The 19,146-nt window shown below is 45.3% G+C and overlaps 2 protein-coding genes across 2 annotated transcripts in view; one reads left to right on the plus strand and one right to left on the minus strand.

Moving 5' to 3' along the window:
* The first annotated feature begins 582 nt into the window (after positions 1-582).
* Positions 583-7,721, plus strand: LOC103780412 (lysophosphatidic acid phosphatase type 6-like). Its single transcript, XM_008948083.1, has 7 exons — positions 583-713; positions 2,168-2,255; positions 3,918-4,050; positions 4,738-4,838; positions 6,788-6,883; positions 7,070-7,235; positions 7,545-7,721. Exons 3-7 carry the CDS (start codon positions 3,985-3,987, stop codon positions 7,683-7,685), a joined length of 570 nt encoding a protein of 189 aa, XP_008946331.1. The 5' UTR covers positions 583-713; positions 2,168-2,255; positions 3,918-3,984; the 3' UTR covers positions 7,686-7,721.
* A 5,823-nt stretch (positions 7,722-13,544) lies between these two features.
* The window catches only part of BCL9 (B-cell CLL/lymphoma 9), an 11,662-nt gene continuing 6,060 nt past the window's right edge, over positions 13,545-19,146 (minus strand). The window contains exons 6-8 of the mRNA XM_008948084.1: positions 18,919-19,146; positions 17,089-17,349; positions 13,545-15,729 (exon numbers count right to left, since the gene is read on the minus strand). The exon at positions 18,919-19,146 is cut by the window's right edge and continues 2 nt beyond it. Of these exons, the coding sequence (XP_008946332.1) occupies positions 14,612-15,729; positions 17,089-17,349; positions 18,919-19,146 (1,607 nt within the window). The 3' untranslated portion in view covers positions 13,545-14,611. The remainder of the gene's footprint in view (positions 15,730-17,088; positions 17,350-18,918) is intronic.

Below are 19,146 nucleotides of genomic sequence, written 5' to 3' on the forward strand. Positions count from 1 at the left end.
CTCTGCTTCGGCCTCGCCGCCCCGGAGCCCTGTCCCGGTGGCCTCCGGCGATGCAGCCGCCTGCGCTGACAGCTCGCTGGAGAAACGTTTCGGAGGGAGACAAACAGCAGCAGTGGAGATTTCCTCCAGCTGCCGCTCCTGCACTTGCGTTTGACGCATATGATCCGTGCACGATGCACAGCAAATGCAAGGAGCAGCACTGCAGTCACTTCTGTACGTGCTGTATGAAGAGGTGGGTTCCCGTGGGCTCTGTGTTGTGGTATTGGCAAAGCAGCACACGGTAACCACTCAGCAGTTGTTTGATGCTCCTGCTGCAAGTCCTCCTTTTCCACTGAAGCACCATTGGTTTGTCTTGAAACAGGTGGAATGGCATCCTAGTCTTTTAGATGTACCTGCTCAGACTAAGTTTGATTACGTGGTGACTGACCTAAATGGAGGACCTCAACCTCCCTCGCCCTATGACGAGCAGTACAAAAAGATCCCATTCAAGGTAAGGCTGTATTTCATGGGGGTTTCATGTTTCCTCTGCGGACTTGTTTATTTCCATATTCCACTGGAGACTGTTCTTTTCTTTGCACTTAGGGTGGTGTGATTGCTGGACAGCTGACAACAGTGGGGATGCAGCAGATGTTTGCCCTGGGGGAAAGGTTGAGGAGAAGCTATGTGGAAGAAGCCAACTTTCTCTCACCAACATTTAAGCCTGCTGAGACCTTGTGAGTCTCTCAGTTCCCTCCTGGACCTTCCTTTTCTTCCTTTCTTCTCAAAAAATAGCCCTGCGCTAGGGAAACTTCCTGACCAGCATACCCTTCTCCCCCCTAGAGCAGACTGCCTGGGCCTTCATCTTGGTTCAGCCTGCAGAGCCCAGTACTAGAACTCACAAAGCATCCAATTCCCTAGCAGTCCTGAGAGCAATGCCTCTAGGTTTAGTCATGGACAGTGGCATTACACACCTTTATGGCGAGTGAAGAGAAACGGGCACTTCTGGAGCACAGTATAACTCACTGTATATTAAACAGCTGAGGTTCAGTGAGATGAGGCACACCCTTGCTGCTCACATCAGTAATGCTGGGAGTGTCTGGTTTAGGATGAGATAAAAATTACTCCAGAGAAGTGCCAATTTATCTACGCTGTCTCTGAAAAGAAGTTAAAGGACCGTTCAGATAGAGGTGTCTATTTAAGATACCTATTGCAAGGCAAGATGAATCCCACTACAGGTTTCCAAAGCCATAGTGAAAGCAGAACCCTCACTTCCAGTAAGCCCTCCCCAGCTGCAGCTGCATCCATGTGAAGGAGAACATGCTACTACATCATGAACTGCTTTCTGTTTTTCAGTATCCGTTCCACTAATATTTTCCGGAATCTGGAGTCCACACGGTGCCTGCTAGCTGGGCTATACCAACAGCAGAAAGAAGGTTGGGGAGACTTCTGACCAGTGCCTTTCCTTGCTCAGTCTTCCCTAGCGGCACACACCTCACACATCCCAACTCTTTCTGGCTCCTGGTTGTTACTTCTTCCCTGGTTCTTTGTGCCTAGCCCTCTTCCCCCTACTCTCCAGGTTCTGTATGTTCTTTAGCAACTTGCCACTTGCTTCCTCTCTTTGTGTAGCTTTTTGCTGGTGCTTACCTTGAATACTGCAATTTCAGACCTACTGAGGAGGTTACAGTTAACCTACTTCAGAATCAAGAGGGCAAAAGGTTCCAGGTCAAATGTTCACAAGATGCACATCTGAAACAAGTTTCTTAGAGAAGCCTGAGTATCGTAGCCAAGATCCTTTACAAGTTTGGTGTCAGGAGTAACTTTCAGCTGTGTCCCACAGTTGACAGGCACTTGTACGTCCTAGAAATACACTCTGGGTTTTGAAGGTCTCACCTCTGCTCCCTCCCCACTTGGTTCCAGGAATAGTAGAAGTACCTTGCCAGAGGTCCTTAGGCCTCATGCCACAAACTCATCTTTGGCAGATACAAGCACTAGAAAAAATGAACACACAACTAGAAAGCTTTGCCAGGTGTGCACAGAAAGGAGCACAGTGGCTTGTGTGACAGGCAATAGCTCAGGGGGAATTGCTAGTTGGTAGCGATGGCCCGGAGCACAAAGACAATGGGAGTGATTAAAGCAGTCGCAGGCAGATGCACTTAGTGATCACAAAAGCTTCCTTCTCATTCCACAGGATCTGTTGTCATTGTCACTGATGAAGCAAGCTCTGAAATACTCTACCCCAATCACTGCAACTGCCAGCGCCTGAAATGCTTGACCAGGTAACTGCCAGCCACACCTCCTCGTATGATTTCACTGCGGTTTCATTTCAGAAGTAATTTAGCACATTTTCTTCCCAGTTTCTTCCCCTGCTGCTTACTGTTCTTTGGGAATGGTTAGCTAGTTGTACAAAATGCTTATGGAATGGAGTCGTACACTAAGTGGCACCAGAAAAAAAAAAAAAAAAAAAGACATTTTCCCTTTTTCTTGAAAGACAAATTTAGCCTGTGTCTAGCAATCACTCATTACTAGTTCATGTGCAGCTATTCTGCAGCATTGCTGCAAGGCAGAATTAGTGTTATCTACATAACTTAAATAGCCTTTCAACTGTGAACACATTGGGCCTCCTTTTTACATTCAGTTTCTGGTTTGGGGGTTTTTACAACATTCCCATCACATTTATACCTTGAAGAAACTGAAATATACTCAGCCTTGATATATTTAACAAAGACTAATTAAGTAAAATAAGGAACATCCTACACAGAAAGAACACCCATGTTGGCAAAATCAAGTACTCTATAAACGCTTGTGCCACCTTGGGCATGGGGTGCAAGCTGAAGAAAAGAGGCAAATGTATTACTTTGTTTGGATTATACATTAGCTTATTTTTGTCCAAAATTCATGATTTGTTAGAATTCGCTTGCAAAAGCTCATTCTATAACGCTTGGTTCTGCAGGCAAAGGATTGTTCTTGACAGTGGTGAGGTGACAGCCCATAGAAGCAGTACAGTTGACCTCTTCTAGTAATACTAACTGTCCAAAAAGGGAGTAAATTCAAAGGTTTTCCACTCCCTCCCCTCCAGCCCATTGTGACCATGTGAAGGTGGATTTTTTTGGCTGCAGAACGAAGCACTGCCTCACCTTACAGGCTGCCTGTGCCAGAACTTCTAGCACATTTGATTTCAAACTAGAGCGGTTTTTGAAAAAAAAAAAAAAAATAAAGAAAAAAAGGCAAACAAACTTCTCCCACATCCTCTCCCACAGATCAGGATCGGAGAGAACAAAACCTATGCAACATATTTTGCCTGAAGTATGTGCTCAGGATTGATATTCTCAGCTAAACTTTTTAAAATTAAATTTAAAACAGTGTAAGGAGGCAAATGGCTTCTAACAAAGCGAGAAGTGAATTTAAGCTATAAGTCAGTATCTAGGTGCTTCCATTTTCCCACACCATACAGCAACCATTTCAAAGCTTCTACCCTTTCTTCTTTCATGTGGCAGTTAAAGGCTGCTCCCTGAAGACACAGACTTGTGTTGTTCCAGTATGACCAGATCTGTTAACTGGTACACAGCCCTTGCTTATAGGAACCACTTGAGGTGTTCACATTTGATCTTCGTTTTTTCCCCTGCCTCTGTGACAGCAGAGAGCCAGCTCTGATCACTGACATTGAGACCAGTGTCTGTCAACTCTGCAGCTTAGACTCAAAATCAGGAATCACTCAGTATCCTGTGGTGCTTCTTTTCTATCTCTCAATGATGTGACACAACTCCACAGGGCTAGGGTCACAACACCACCCCACAACCCTTACCAGCCCAAAACCAAACAAACCTCCAACAAAACAAACATAAATCCAAAAACACAGGGGAAAAAAAAAAAAAAAAAAGATAGAAAGCCTGATGTGTGTAATTTTTTTTTTTTGTTTTTTTTTCCTAATTCCCTGGCAGGCATAAGGTAAAGAATGCTCTGCAACAGCCAGGTATCTCTGATGACTTGAAAACAATTAAGAAGAAGATGGGTATTGATGGTGAAAACTCTGTGGATTTTTTTCTCCTCCATGATAACATCCGTGCCGAGCAGGTGAGCCGAGCAGTTCTGTTGCGCTGTCACAGAAAGAAATGTCCCTTTACTGTGCATGTGGAGGAAACCACAGAGTGCCAACACCCACTGATTCCAGTGGGTACTCCAGTACCTTTCTACACAACCCAGAATGTTTATAGAAATAGCATGGTCTTTTTAAAAAGCAAGATGTGGAGTCAGCCTTGCTCTAGAATAGATGAAAACTCATCCCCATCGTTTTTGCTCTTTACCTTGAAATCCACTCTTTCTTTCAAGTGCAATGAAGTAGAGCTAAGGGAGCAATTGGACCTTACCTCCCTGTTATGAAGTGCTTTCCCTTTTTTGGCAGTCAGCACCTAACAGTCATCTTCACCAGTAATCCTGCTGCTGGAAAGGAGGTGGGCATATTTGTACCCTACTTAGCACCTCTTTTTCTCTGGAGCTAATGATCAATTGGTCTGTCTGTTGAATAGCTCAAGGTGTTATGCTCCTTTCACATAGAAATGCATCCTCAAAAACAAACATCCATCTTTTTGGTAAACAGAGCAAGTCTGTGTTTAAAACCACCCTAGAACTCCTTACATGAATACTGTAAGTACAAATGCTGTGATATGAACAGCTGTTTGCTGCGGGCCGTCATCCAAGTGTCTTCAGGCTGAGTTCAGAAAGGGTCAAACCCTACCGTTATGCTACATCTTGTCTTTCCAGGTGCACAATTTGCCAAGCTGCCCTGTGCTGAAAAACTTTCAGCAGACAGTTGAGCGTCGATCTGTTGACTTGGTGCTTTTCGTTCTGGAAGACAGTACAAGGTGATTGCCTCTATCCACACCTCCAGCCTTAGGGGTTCTCTTGGGCTTACCCAGGGTGGATGAGCTACACCAGCTTACTGTGGCAGACAGAAGTTCCTTCTGGTCTGCATTCCCCCACCAGAGACTACAGCCCCCTCATGAGGTTTGTGCCTGAGCCATCTCAGTGTAAAAGCCTCGAGTCAGGAGCATGAGCCAGAAGAAAAGGAGTCAATACTGAGGAGGCCAAGATGTGGGCTTGGGTCCTGTTTTGCTGACAGGCATGGTGAGAGCAGTCTCTGAGGAACATCAGTAAGCCACTGAGGTAGGCAGTGAATGCCTCAGTTGCCGCGGTCAAGTGAACCTGTGCCAAAGGCAAAAGCAGGATGGATATAGGAGGATAGGAGATGCCTCCAGCCCAAGCGCTGAGGCTGCATAGGCGAGGCTGCTCTTACAGCTGCACAGCTACAATCTGAATTCCAACCTGGGAAGTTTATCCCAGGGATGGCACCTGCACAGCAGAGCTGAGAAGTGTTGGTGCTAGTGGAAAAGGTGTTGCTAGGCCCTGCAGACAAGTAACCACTTGAAAAAGAATCTGCAGCTACATGCAGTTAATGGCCTCCTCCACAGCTGTTTGTCAAGGTGGCCAAGTGGCCAGGCTAGTAGCCGATTCCTTTCAGAGTCATTCTCCTCTGCCATATTCACCAGTTCTCCTGTGGTGGTACAGGACTGCCTCTTCTTGCCTTAGCCTTTTCTTGAACTTGTATTAGAGGTCTTGGTACTGAAAGATTGATTTCCCCAACTCCTACAACACCCAGGAGAGCCACAGTCACACTCGTCCTCCATCTCCACTGATGTATTTATTAGATAGAGGATGTTTCTTCACACCAGAATTTGTCTAAAGAACTCCCCTCTGTTTAACACAGGGATAAAATCTAATTTTTAAATATAGCCACCACCTTCTTGAATCCTTCCCCTTCCCATCAAAGATTTCAACTACTGCAGTTACTGTTTTGCAGTCAGCTACAGTCATCTTCCCTACATGAAAACCACGCATGGGAAAAAAAGCACAAAATCATAGAATTGTTTGGTTTGGAAGACACTTTCAAGATCATTACATCCAACTGTTAATCATAGAATCATAGAGTCCTTTAGGTTGGAAGAGACCTCCAAGACCATGAAGTCCAACCATCAAGCCAACACTACTAAGTCCTCTGCAACCAACCACTGCCATGGCACCACTAAAAAACGTCCCTCAAGTAACACACACATATGCATCTTTTAAACACGTGGATGGATGGCGACTCCACCGCTTCCCTGGAGAGCCTGTTAACAGTGCCTGATAACCCATTTCTCTGAACAAATTTTTTCTAATACCCAACCTAAACCTCCCCTGGTACCACTTGAGGCCATTTCCTCTTGTCCTATCACTGTTACTTGGGAGAAGAGACTAACACCCACCTTGCTACAACCTCATTTCAGGTAGGTGTAGAGAGCGATAGGGTCTCCCCTCGGCCTCCTCTTCTCCAGACTAAACAACCCCAGTTCCCTCAGATGCTCCTCATAAGGCTTATGCTCTAGACCCCTCACCAGCTTTGTTGCCCTTCTTTGGACATGCTCTAGCACCTCAATGTCCTTCTTGTATTGAGGGGACACAGGTCTTCTCACAATCACAACCAGGGAAAGAAAATAGCATGGAGAACATACAGGGAAATCTAGAAACTCTGATGTGGGTCACGCCTCACGAGACTGGTTTTTAACCCCTCTCCACTCCCAATCACATTAGAATCTCTGTAATGACTATACAACTGCTGAAATAGAAAGTAACCACAGGAATTACATTTAATAGTCCTTAGCTACACTCAATTCATGTTATCAATTCGTAAGAGAAAAGCAAGTTCCCAGGTGTTCATTTGAAATTAAATAATTTGAAACTTTTAAAACTAGTACATCTATTTCTGCTGCTTTTATAGAAAAGTTCTTCAGATGAGTGTTGGTCTCCTTTTCCATACCTTACAGAAGAACATTACAGAAGCAATAGATCCCTCATCTCCAGCTGAAAAGGCCAGGTACAGGACAGATCTCTTGCTCTAATTGTCACAAATTCAGTGTGAAAAGCTGGCTCAGAAAGATGCTGAACGTGTGGGGTAAAGAGAATGAGTGCTTATCTGTTGGAGAAAGCATGAGTGCTAGTGGCTATTCATGAAGAAACACAGTTAACATTTTAGGTTTGTTTTTCTTTCTCTTTTAATCAGAAAGCTCATTCTCTATGCTTGTCATGACACCACCCTCATTCCTCTCCTGGTGGCACTGGGCACCTTTGATGGCAAGTGGCCACCTTATGCTGCAGATGTGACCCTAGAACTGTATCAGCACCGGCAGTCCAAAGAGTGGTTTGTTCGCGTATCTTACCGTGGGGAGGTAAGATCCTGGGGCAGTCCCTCATACAAATCTTGGGGATTTGGGTTTTGCCAAACGTGCAAGACTTGTTCTGAGCACGCTGTCAAGTCAGATAGAGTAAGACACCTAGAGCACATCTATGGTAGCCAAGATACCTGTTCTGTTGAGCTGGCTATTGATGTAGCATGAGTTTCAGCAAAGACTTTGCACTTCTGAATCTGTCTTTGCCTCCACTGGCATTTCCCTGCCACAGAATGCATCGCTATCAGAAAAGAAAAGGGGCTTGGGCAAACACATGAGATCTGGGATTTTGTCTCTTTGCCTTTGCAGGAGCAAGTGGTAAAAGGATGTAAAGCAGGCTTCTGCCCACTCGAGGAATTCCTAGAAGTTCTTTCACAGTACTCTGTCAGTCCAGAAGAGTACAATAACCTGTGCTCCCAAATGGAGGAGGACTGGCAAACTGACTCATGATTAAGTTGTCTTAAATTAAAATTAAGTTTATTGTCACAATCTTTGACTATTTTTCTTTATATCCCTGACAGACTTCCCTATTCTAAAGGTATTTTAGATGAGGGGACTTTTTCCTACCCGACACAGGAGAGCACAGTGTCACTTTTCACCGTTAGCAAGATGAAAGAAGCCACATAACAGAATGGCTCGAGTTCACTTCTAAGGTAGCCACACAAAAGCACAGAGAGGCTCAAAACAGCAAGGGAGATAAGAGACCTTTTTAAATTGCCCTGCTGCTTCAGGAATATAGGAGAGCACATACCTGTTCCTCATATGCTGAGACTATGGGATGAAGCCCAGCTTGCTCTGTGCTACCAGACTTGAGTGCTTTGACATAACGATTGCTTTTATGTGTGGTGAGATGCAGAAGCCACTGTGCCTTTCCCATTCTTTTGTCATGCTGGAGGGTTGCTCCACAGACAGATGAACCTCCCAAGTTGCATAGCATTTAGCTACTCCATTTTCTTGAGGGCATTTTTGTGCACACAAAGCCTCTCCAAAGGGACAGAAAGCCTCCAAAACTCCTCCCTGCACTCTTGTAATTATGGAAATTCTGCTGCAAACATGCAAAACAACCACAGTGGGCCAAGTACAAGAACATGCACTCCTGGTGAACTCTGCTTAATGTGCTTTGTATGGGGAAGTCTGGGGATCTGCTACTGACTTCAGCTTTGGGCAGCTGTTTTGCACTTGCTGAAGCAGGAATACACCAGCATAGCCCACAGAAGCACTTCTATCTGAGATGATGACACTTTCTCCTGCAATACACTAGTAAGGAGCACTATGTTGCCCAAATCCCCGTTTTTCAAACAGTATATAAAACCTGCATCCTGACCTACTTTCTCTGGGATACATAAAGGCTAAAACAGGTGGACCACTTATCAAAATGGCCCTGCAGTTTTGGTTCTGCATTACTCCTCCTCACGTAGCAACAACAGACTGCAGCAATGTTGGTGTCAGTCATTGACAGAGATGTGACTGGAGGCACTACCATACCTTCTCCCCGGGAAGCGTGGGCTGGATTTACCTCTGCTCTTTCATTAGCCTGCCCCCACCACAATTACATGTTGACACCACTCGCAGCGAACAGAATAATTTGAATACTAACTACATTGCTGGAGGTCTCACTGAATTGCTATTAGAAGCTGTCAAAAAAGCAAACAAAATGTTATTTTCCACCAGGTTTTTATACAGCCTAAAACCATAATGCCATCATACAAAAATCAATGGCCTACCCTACCTTCAGAACAGAGTGTTCTCCTCCAGTCAAGCTCTCTCACGCACAGTATAAAGTATTTGGAGAACAGTGATGGAAACATTTGGGATACTAAATATTAGGCAAGTTATTTGTGAGGCGCTTGGGAAAGGGCTGTCGAGGAACAGCATCCACAAGTTTTGGCCCTACCAGCAGACAAAGCAGGAATTTACATGCCTTCTCCTAATCAAGATCTAGGAGCATAATAGTTAATTATCCAGCATGTCCAAACAAAACTGACCAGCAACCAGGCTGAAAATTGCAACACGGCCAAGACCCACAGAACTCAGAAGCACAAGCTGTCCTAGTGCACCTAGGACTGTTAGAGGGCACAGCATTCACACTGTTAAAATAATCATACTGCTTTAAGCAGAGTACATATCAGTAACAGCAGAAGACCTCAGAAAAACAGGGCAACCAGTCTAGGAAGAAGCCTCTGCCAGGAACAGGTGGCTTCATCATTGTCTCCTAGGAGGTTTCTGCAGCACCCTCTGTGCCCCACTCCAGTGTTACCTTTCCCCTCCGTGTGGAAGTGGTTGGGCCACGCACCAGTCTCATCCCACTGAGCAGCTCCATGGTAATCATGGCCCCAGTATGAAGGACGAGTTATTTCTGACCACAGCTAGCATAACTAATTATTTCAGAAGAGAATTGGTGGGACAGTGAAAGAGTTTTAAGACAAAGGACACAAGTAAGTTAGAAGTGCTGAACTGCAAACACAGAATAGGGCTGAGGCATTTCTGAGAAGACGGAATAAAAACTTCAGTAAATCAATGATTTTCCAAGGAACTAGTGCATTTACATGAATAGGCAAACTCATTGAAGAACTGGGAAAGACAAATCCCAGAGAACATAAAAAGAAATCCAAAACTTTCACTGTTATGAGAACTAGTGACATGAACAGCTAACACATTCAACCTCAGGTTCCCTCAGACTTGATCTGGGGCTGCTATCCCAAGTCTGTCTGCCTCCTCCCTTGCTATTTTAGTCCAAGGCAGTTAACACAGGTTGGTCAACTTAAGTCTATAAGACTTTCATTTTGCACTGCAAGCTTGTCCCTGTATATTATGTTTCATTTAAGACAATATTAGTATAATAGGCAATTGGCAGGAAAGCTGGCAGCTTAAAGTTAGGATTTTGTCTTCTCCTCATATAAAACATCCTCTTTCAAAGTTTCCAGTATCCCAGATAAACGGCACCACTTTTTTTTACTGCCTTGCTCTGACTCAAACAAAAACAACCATAAGCTTAAAACCTGAGTGTGTAATGAGTCACAAGAGCCTACACCTCTCAGGAGGAAAGGTTTGCTGGTTGAAAGTCAAAAGGAGATCAAGAGGACAGTGAGCTTGGTATATTTCTCAATAAACCAAACATAATGCAGCTGGCAGCTTGGGTCTTCTTATGGCCTGAAGAACACTCCTGATCATGTGCTTTAACCATAAGCAGAAAGAGTATGATAAAGCTAGATGTTACACATCTACCAGAACAAAGAGCATTAACAGAAATGACTGCAAACTATTTGAAATGCCTGAAAAATGAAAAAAATCTTTCAATTAGAGGTCGCCTCACCAGAAAGATGATGTGGCATATATGCAAGGCAACTTACCTTTTTTAGGTTAAGAAATAGAGTGAAGTGTGCTCTACTAAATACCGGCCTATATCAAACATAGATCATTTCTCCTTGAGAAGCATCAAAACAGGGAATGGGCTTCAGCCAACAGCCTGCCAAGGCTGCACAAGGAAAGCATTCACCATCATGAGTGCAGAAAAGTACCAGTAGTTAAACCTTTTCTGCCACCAGAACGAAAACCAACATAGCAGAGTCAGCATACAAAGCACTGCAAAATTAAGCCTGTGCATGACATATTGGTAATAGCCCCAACGCTCTGGCACAACAAATGGTGCATTCCAGCAGTCTAGGAAATGTGCTTAGGATTCACACTCACCCTCAGGAACAGTCAGGCACCCACATCTACTCCAAGTCAGGATACACATATTGTACCAGAAGCACCATATGCATTAAAATCCCAACCAAGACTGATGCAGATTAGATCTCCACATACTTGTCTATCTTCTGAGATATTATCCATTAGATACCACTAGGAGGTCAGGACTACACTCGTAAGGCTGGCTACTTGTTCATCATGTTCTTTGGTAGATTAGCTAGCCCATGATACAGGTACAGAGCTCAAGTTTATTTGGACAGTGCTTAAAACTGCCGGTGTGCTTCACAGGTGACCTCTTTGCAACAGTCTAATACTTTAAAACAGATTTCAAATATTTTAAACTTTTGATATAGCAGGCACATTACTTTGCGTTTCAGAAGTTCACCATCTGCTAAGTTTACCTTTTAAGTCTCCCCGCACTCCGGCTGCGCAGCCATCTGGGATGAGATAATTTGAACAGCAGACTGTTTCCTCCCATGTTACTAGAGAGGAAGAGCAGCCAAGCATGTATGAATAAAGTCTATTTCATTCTTTCAAACAAAGGTGGAGGAGGAGGGTTTGAAAGTGAAAAAAAAAAAAAGAGGAGGGGGAAGGGAAGACAACTAAAAACGGCAACCCCACTTTCTGTCTTCAACTGCAGCATGACTATCAGAGCTGAGTCACAGTTACTATTGATTATAAATAAGCAGGAGAGAACAGAGCCTGACTTACAGATCCCAAGGTGAGTCTGCAAGGCTGGCAGCTGGAAAGCTTTTTCATTTGCAAAGCAAAAATGGGAGAAGTAGAATAGTCTCAGAACAAAGTAGTTCAGTCTACATCTACTGAGTTGTTTTTGTGCCTAGAGCCAGTTAAGGAATTAAGGATCTCGTCACCTGGTTTGCACCAGTTGACAGACACCACTGAAGTTAAGTCCACCTGTGTGGACTCAGGAGAATCCACATCGTCTGCATTTTCTCCTGGAAAAATATCATTAAGGTACCAAACGCCAGCATCTTAAGTTAGATAGACACAGAAGGAACTTTAATTATGCAGCATTTTCAAAATGTATCCTTTCACTATAAGTGGCTTTGAAACAGTGAATCCCCTATGCTAATTTTTCTAGAATAACTGGCAGCCACCTCAAATCCCTTGCTATTCAAAATACCTCAACAGGCATAAGAGGCACTGAGAAAGACTTAAAAAAACAAACCCTCCAGGTTATTTCTGTGTGGATCAAGAAGCTTGCTTTGTTCAACATGGTAAAAACAGGAGTTGTGGCAGAAGTGGCAACACTTTAAAAGGTTGCACTGTGACAGTTCTCGTGCAAGGTCCTCAACATGGATCTGTGCAAACATTTAAAGAAGAGGTAACTCTGCTCTAGAGAAATAACACTTAATGTGTCATTGTCAGCTCTTCCTAAAATCTTGACAAGCCCGTGCTTCAGGCACCCTGCTTGTCTCATTAAAGGAGGGAAGCACCACAACATACATCCTACACTTTGTCAAAAGAGTAATCCTCACCCAAAATCGTTGTAAATTTGCATGACAGCACAAAGGTGAATTTGGAAGCAAGCAACAGAAGGCTCCGAGGCTCGCATGCCTTCAACAACGCACGGCTTCACTCATTTTGTAAGACAAGCAACAAAACTTTGGTAAGCCAGCCTTCGACAGCAATTCTTTTTCCACCTGTGAAGTATCAGTTAACTATGAAAACACTCACGCACAGACATTTTAAAGACACTTATTCTCCACATGAAACTCACACCCATAGTCAGCCCTTTGAGGAAACTACTCATTGGAATAATTTCAAGTAGCAGTAAGCAGAAGAAAGAACAGAGATTACATACTCCATATAAGTGCTGAGGGATCAGAGAGCAGATGGACACAGAGACCACACTCTGCTGTACAGATCCACATCTGGCTCATCCTGGTCTTCTCCAGGAGCTGGGCTCAACTCCCAGTCCATGGTCTGGAATCCAATGTTTCGCTCCTCAGACCAACAGATAAAACCTTGCTGAAATTCTCTCAAAAGGCAAATTTGAAAAGACAGGGGATTAGGAAGCAATCGATGAGAACTGTGGCAAAGCAACAATTTACCCAGCAGGGCTGTCTTGATGAAAATCTGCTCACCGACAATTTCTCTCTCATCTTTGTGATTTAAGTTCATCCATTCCCCACCATCTCAGCCACCGAGCGCTGGCAGTCAGACCCTACCCAGCCTAAAGGCCCCAGGGGGACACACAACCTCAGTGCCCCACACAGCCTTGGACTCCAGTGCTCGGTAGACAGGTGCCAGTGCTTGGGGAAAGCCCAAACCCACGTTGTTGTGCTGCAAACACCAGGAGGAAGTGACAGGGACACCTTCAACAAATTGAGGAAGACTGTTGCTATCATCCCTGGGGCATTCTGAAACAAGACCTCGCTCTGAGGAAGAACTAGCACAGTTCAGAACTAAGTAAATGGAAGTGCCTTGCATAGAGCATGAAGCTGCTTACAGACCAGACTTTTAAGAGCTGCCAAAGCTTAACCCACCTGGCCTCTAGGCTGGCTGTGACCATAAGGAAGAGTAAATAGTCACCTGGCCAGCTGGCTGTTGTACGTAGAACCAACTAGACTGGATAAAGACAACAGTTCATTTTTGTAAGAAACAATATATTTTATTTTTCTGACACCACAGCCCTGGCAAGTGGTTTTGTACCAAATTTAATGGAGGTTACACAGAACGTTTTACGCTGGGGAGGAAAAAAAAATAACCACAAAAAAATCCTGGGTAACTTTTAGTGTCTGTTCCACTCCCACATTAATAAAATCACTTGGGGTTTCTAAGAAAAGGAGAATAGGAAACAGTGAGAGAGACTACTGTATGATGTAACAGTGTCCAAGTCCAGCCCCTTCCTAAAAGTGGGAAGAGTCCCCACATGAGGAGAGGCTCTCCTAGATTTACTCCTCAAAATAACACAATGTATTGCAGCTGCCATAGGAGGAGACAGAAAGGGGATGGAGAGAGAGAGAAGCCTATTTAATAAAGAGTGGGAGGGAGAGACAGAAGGTGCTGGACAGCACGCCATAATTTGAAAAATATGTCCTTAACTTATTATTTATTTCTTTTAAAAGATTCCCCTCACTGAACTTAAGTTCCTTTTTGTGCTTTTCATTAATACTCTGCTCTGAGGTCGTAGTTTGGTTTTTCTATACATTGGAGTTGAAGGAAAATAGTCCAAAGTTCCAAAGATGGATTCTCCACCTAAAGTAAACAGCCTAGAATCCCATTCTCCTCTCACCCCAAAGACTAAAGTCTCTGCTAAAATCCCTTTTACAATATAGTACAGTACACAAAAAACCCCAAAAATAACCGAGAGTCCTGGGAGAAGCCAGTCCGAAGGACGTAAACATACAGAGAATGGTGCAACTTGTGACAAATGGCAATTCTCAAAATACAGCTACAGATTCTCAAAGCAGGTGCCATCACGGGATACCCAAGTTCACAAAAATAATTTTTAAAAAATAAATCTTAAAAAAAAAAACTGTTAAAATGATTTTTTTTTTTTTTTCAGGTAATTCCATACATTCGAGATTTCCCAAAGCATCCTCTGGTCTCTTTTCACCTATTGCATGGCCAAACTGTACTCCTGAAGCTCCCAAAAAAGCCCTCAGGACTTGGAATCTCATCTTGACAAGGATCAGAACATCCAGTCTTATGGTAGCAGCTTAAAACATCATGTTCCCTGGGTTTCCAGGGCCTTGGCTAAATCCTCCCATGCCAACGTCAGCAGCCATACCTCGGGGCCTCATCTGGGGAGGAATCATGATGTTTTGTTGGGGTCCCATCATGCCCTGCATTGACATCATCATCCCAGGTGACCCCACGGGGCCCGGGTGGCTGTACAGCCCTGCAGGGGCTCGGTCCTTGCCCGGGATCATGCCCACGGCGGCCACGGGGTTGCTCATTAGCGCGGGCTGGCCAGGCATTGCTGTTTGTGCTGGTGACATCATGCGGTGGTGCGGCCCCATCATGCCTTGCTGCAGGAAGGCAGGCGGTCTCATCGGGTTGTGACCTGGCATGGACGGAGCCGTCCCAAGAGGGATATCTGGAGTTCCCACTGGCCCAGGGCCCCCCATGCCAGGCAACGTTAGTCCCATCCTCGGGGTCTGCTCTCCTATCATCCCCTGCATGTGGGAGAACCCCGGCCCAGGCCCCTGCGGCTGCTTGCGGCCTGGCACCTCCCCACGAGGGAAATACTGTAGTGTCTGGCTGGGCTTCTCCGACGGGATAATCCTGGACAGGTCGAACTCAGGTATTCCCGTGGCCCCGGGGCGGATCACCTCCTGCAGCTCTGGATCGGCGAAAACCGAAGGCATGTTGTTTCCAAGAACAGTGAAGGAGTCTGGACCGCCGGGGCCTCCAGTCTTGCAAAGTGCTGGATCTGTCGAACTTTGGGGCAGGTTGGTAGGACGCCCCAGAGGTCCTTCTCCGTGGAAGCCCATTCCCGCTGGGAAGTTGCCTTGTCCACCGCTGGGCCCGTTGTGTGGAAATGGCACCTGCTGTGGAGGGGACTGTACGGGAGGGAACCCCTGGGGGAAGCCCAGGCGTCCTTGAGGTACCATTGGAGACTCCTGGGAACCATGCCCCATCATTGGGTTGTGTGACATCAGGCCAGGTCCCACTGGGACCCCGTGAGGAGGTATATTGGGTCCCATAGCATTTGGAGAGGGCATCTGGTTGTTATGGGAAAGAGGCTGGGTCATTCCCATTGGGCTAAGGGTTGGCATTGGACCCACTGGGTTTGGACCTGAAATTCGAGGATTCTGAGAATTAATGCCCATACCTAGGGAAGAAATAAGGAATCGCATTTAAATAACAGCCAATGATCATTAAGAAAGCTACCAGAGAACTTTCCACAAGGTTACCAAGTCTTCACACACAAATATATAGTGCTAGTAAAGAACCATCTGTAGTGGCTCTGGAAAAATGTTATTTTAACCAGAAACTTGACACCTGCACAGCTGCCTCTCTAGGCTTGTCACTGCCACATCAGAAAGTGACTAAAGCCTGCTCTCTAAGTAGGATCTGATTCCAACCCATACCTTAGCTTCCCTGGCAGTCTAGATGACGCAGACAGTAGCAAACATGTCTGAGACAGATTACCAGCATATGGGCATTTGTCCACTGGGAAGTGACTGAATCTCCTTTTGAAACTCCAGAAGTGACAAATCAGGTAACCTTCATAAGACTAGGAGGTGGTGATCAGTGAGGTTAACGAGCTATCATCATGAACTTATTCAATTAGCCAGCTTCCCCAGGTATATTCAACCATTCTGATCGTTACTGCGTGAAACGGACAGAAAACTACATGTAAGCTCATCAAGTACTCATTGCCAAGTGCCCCTCCCATGAAACATCCACTTGTCCCCTCTTTCAACTACCTTAATTCAATTGGGTGGAGGGGCTACAGCCTACTTTTTTATTGAAGACATACCCACGAATATCAAGCTATCAGCAGCGATTGGATTTCTCATCTAAACATGTGTACCCAGAAGACAGCTCAAAAGGACTTTTTTTTTTTTTTTTTTTTTTAAAACTTTCCCTCTCTCAGGTAGGGACCAGGAAAGTTTCCCCTCAGCCCTAGCTGAGGTCACCTGCCATTACACATTCCTTACACGATAAGATAGAGTGCTTTCTCAAAACATACAACACTCTTCTATAACACAGTCAATCTACAAAACCCAGGAAAAGACTAGATGACTCAGTATTAAAAAAAAAAAAAACACAAACAAACCAACCCAGCAGAAAACTAAAGCTTCTGTGGGACTTCCATAAGCCCAGGGGAAGAATGGCTTCCTTTGGATAATACATTGTAGGTCTGACCCTTATACCCATGATCAGCTTTCACTCACACAAGCAATTCCAGTCTGCCTGAGTGAAAATCTCTCCCATACGTAAGTGTTTTACAGACTAGAAACTTTCTGAAAAACAGACACTTTCTGGACAGAAAACACTGTTTGTAAAGACAATTTCTGTCTCCCCATTTCAGAAAATTGCAATTCTGTTCCTCAGAAGCAATCCATGGCTATATATTCTTCAAGTTTTTTTACCTCTCACCACCTTCATTTGATGAAGCTTCCATAAACATCACCCTCACTGTAGTGCCTGACAGCTTGGGCTTATGTATCTTCGAGTTTCTTACCTGGTACGCTGTTCATAGGTGGCAAATTTGGGGAGCGTGCTGGAGGGGAGTCATCGTCTGAGCTGGCCACAGTTTTGATGGCATCATGATAGAGCGGTGTAGAGCTGGGCATGGCAAATTTGGACATCCTGGACATCATAATGGAGAGGGGATTCTGGGAGAGGGTCGGCTCTGGAGGCATTGTGTAAGGACTGCTAGAGGGAAGATTTCCAGGGAGAGTCACAGGAGCAGACTGGCTGACTGTGGAAGGAGGTGGACCACCTTAGAATAAAAGAAAAAGACTTTCGTTTTCTTCCTTCTTAGCATTTTTTTTTTCCCTCTTAAATCCCACCCTTTTCTCCTAGAAATCTGAAAAACTAGAAATCGCTTTTATTGCAAGAGACCATCTGACTAATGCTGTCAATACCTGTGAAAGGTAACCAGAAAAATAAAGTCAAGATAGTTAATGTTTGTTATCCTGGATTCTGCACTTCTACTGGAAATATCTTGAGCATCTACAAACCCACATGAAGAATTTTCAGGCAAGTCTGAAGTTTATACTATTAAACTTCCATACACTAAAAACAGACTTAGGTTCCAGGTCTGGACATAAAAATTCAAATCTGTAGTCAACAAATTGTTCCTGCACCCACCAAATGTTAACTGTACATCCTTTCCCTTTTGCTTTAGGAGGCATCAAAGCACAAAGGACATAAGCAACACAACCAAAGCTGTAGCAGATACTATGCATGACAGCAGATTTGTGACAAGCTGCATTGGCAGCTACAAGTAAAAGTCCCTGTTTATGTTTCAAGTTTTATACAGATGTATCTACTGCTCCACTTAAAGAAGCGCTCTCTGCACGTATTAGCTTAACATTGCTCTCTCAAAACGAGAAACAGCTGCACTTCCTATGTCCTTTCTTCCTCACTGATGAATTTCATGCCACCCAGACCACATGTGAAGACACTAAACCCAAGTGGTACTGCCACTGCAAACTCACTGGACGCCACCCCGAGGAGAGGAGAAGAGAGAACACGAACATCCCGCAGTGCGAGGGGCGAGCTCCCCGCGCCGCCGTTACCCGCAGCGGCACTAGAGGGCAACGTGGCCCAGCGGCTCCTCGCCGGCCCTCGCCTGGATGGGGCGAACGGGCCCCGGGAGGGTTCAGGGTGGGAAGGACAGGGCAGAGGCGTGCCGCCAACAGCCCCGAGAGGTTCACGAGATGCAGCTCCAGCACCTGCGTGACGACGTCCCAGGCTCCTAACACCACACACGCCAGTGGCTCGCTGTCTCCAAAATGGTTGAAGCATGCACAGACGTTAGCAGGCCTCCCACCTGCCACAGCAAAGCTAGAAAGCACTGACCACACCTGACGTACCTAGATACACAAGTGGCTAACTGTGCTCAGCATGTCTCTGTAGGAGCCTTTTGTCTCAAAGCATTTTTTTTAACATCAGCAGGACCTTCTCCAGAAAGCTACGATCACTGGAGGTTATGGCAGGACAGTCAAAAACCCCTCCAAGGGGAGACTTCTCCCATCAACACTCCACTTTTTCCACACTTCTTGACTCCACCCTTTCACTTTCACATCCTGTGAGTGACCAGCCCTCGCCTCAACACACAGAAGGCACAGTGCAAACCCACAAATCCAATGTGAGGAAGAAAGCCGCTTGCACTCCACTCACAGATACCTGCCAGACCCTCAGCACAGCATCCCTCAATACGGGCAAAACACTGTCTAGCTCCACCACCCTGAAAGAAAACTCCTTCCTCCCTTTGCTTGCACACCTTGGGGCAACCCAAATATGAACCAAAAAGCCAAATCCGGCTAGCAGAGGTGGCACTCACCTGACTCCACATTCCCCAGCATGGCTGGAGAAGACATGGTGAGAGATGCCTTGTGGTTCGGGGGAATCCCAGGGCTCTGCAAAGGAGGCTTTGGAGACGAAGTCCATCCCGGAGAAGGTGCAGGGAGAGATGGAGACTTGAGGTGGACAGGAGAAGCAGCAGCAGACCCCAAGACAGGAGGGGACTTAATGGAGGCAGCAGCAGCTGCAGCAGTGGGACCCGCAAGCA

This window comes from Merops nubicus, unplaced genomic scaffold, assembly GCF_000691845.1.
Source record: "Merops nubicus isolate BGI_N331 unplaced genomic scaffold, ASM69184v1 scaffold8769, whole genome shotgun sequence".
NCBI classification, from domain to species: Eukaryota; Metazoa; Chordata; class Aves; order Coraciiformes; family Meropidae; genus Merops; species Merops nubicus.

What these genes read in the sequence shown, in the direction of transcription:
- LOC103780412 (XM_008948083.1), top strand. Translation starts at nt 3,985, where the DNA reads ATGGGTATTGATGGTGAAAACTCTGTGGATTTTTTTCTCCTCCATGAT. An exon ending in GTTCTGGAAGACAGTACAAG is followed by an intron (nt 4,839 to 6,787) that starts GTGATTGCCTCT and finishes CTGCTTTTATAG; the next exon opens with AAAAGTTCTTCAGATGAGTG. An exon ending in GCGTATCTTACCGTGGGGAG is followed by an intron (nt 7,236 to 7,544) that starts GTAAGATCCTGG and finishes TTGCCTTTGCAG; the next exon opens with GAGCAAGTGGTAAAAGGATG.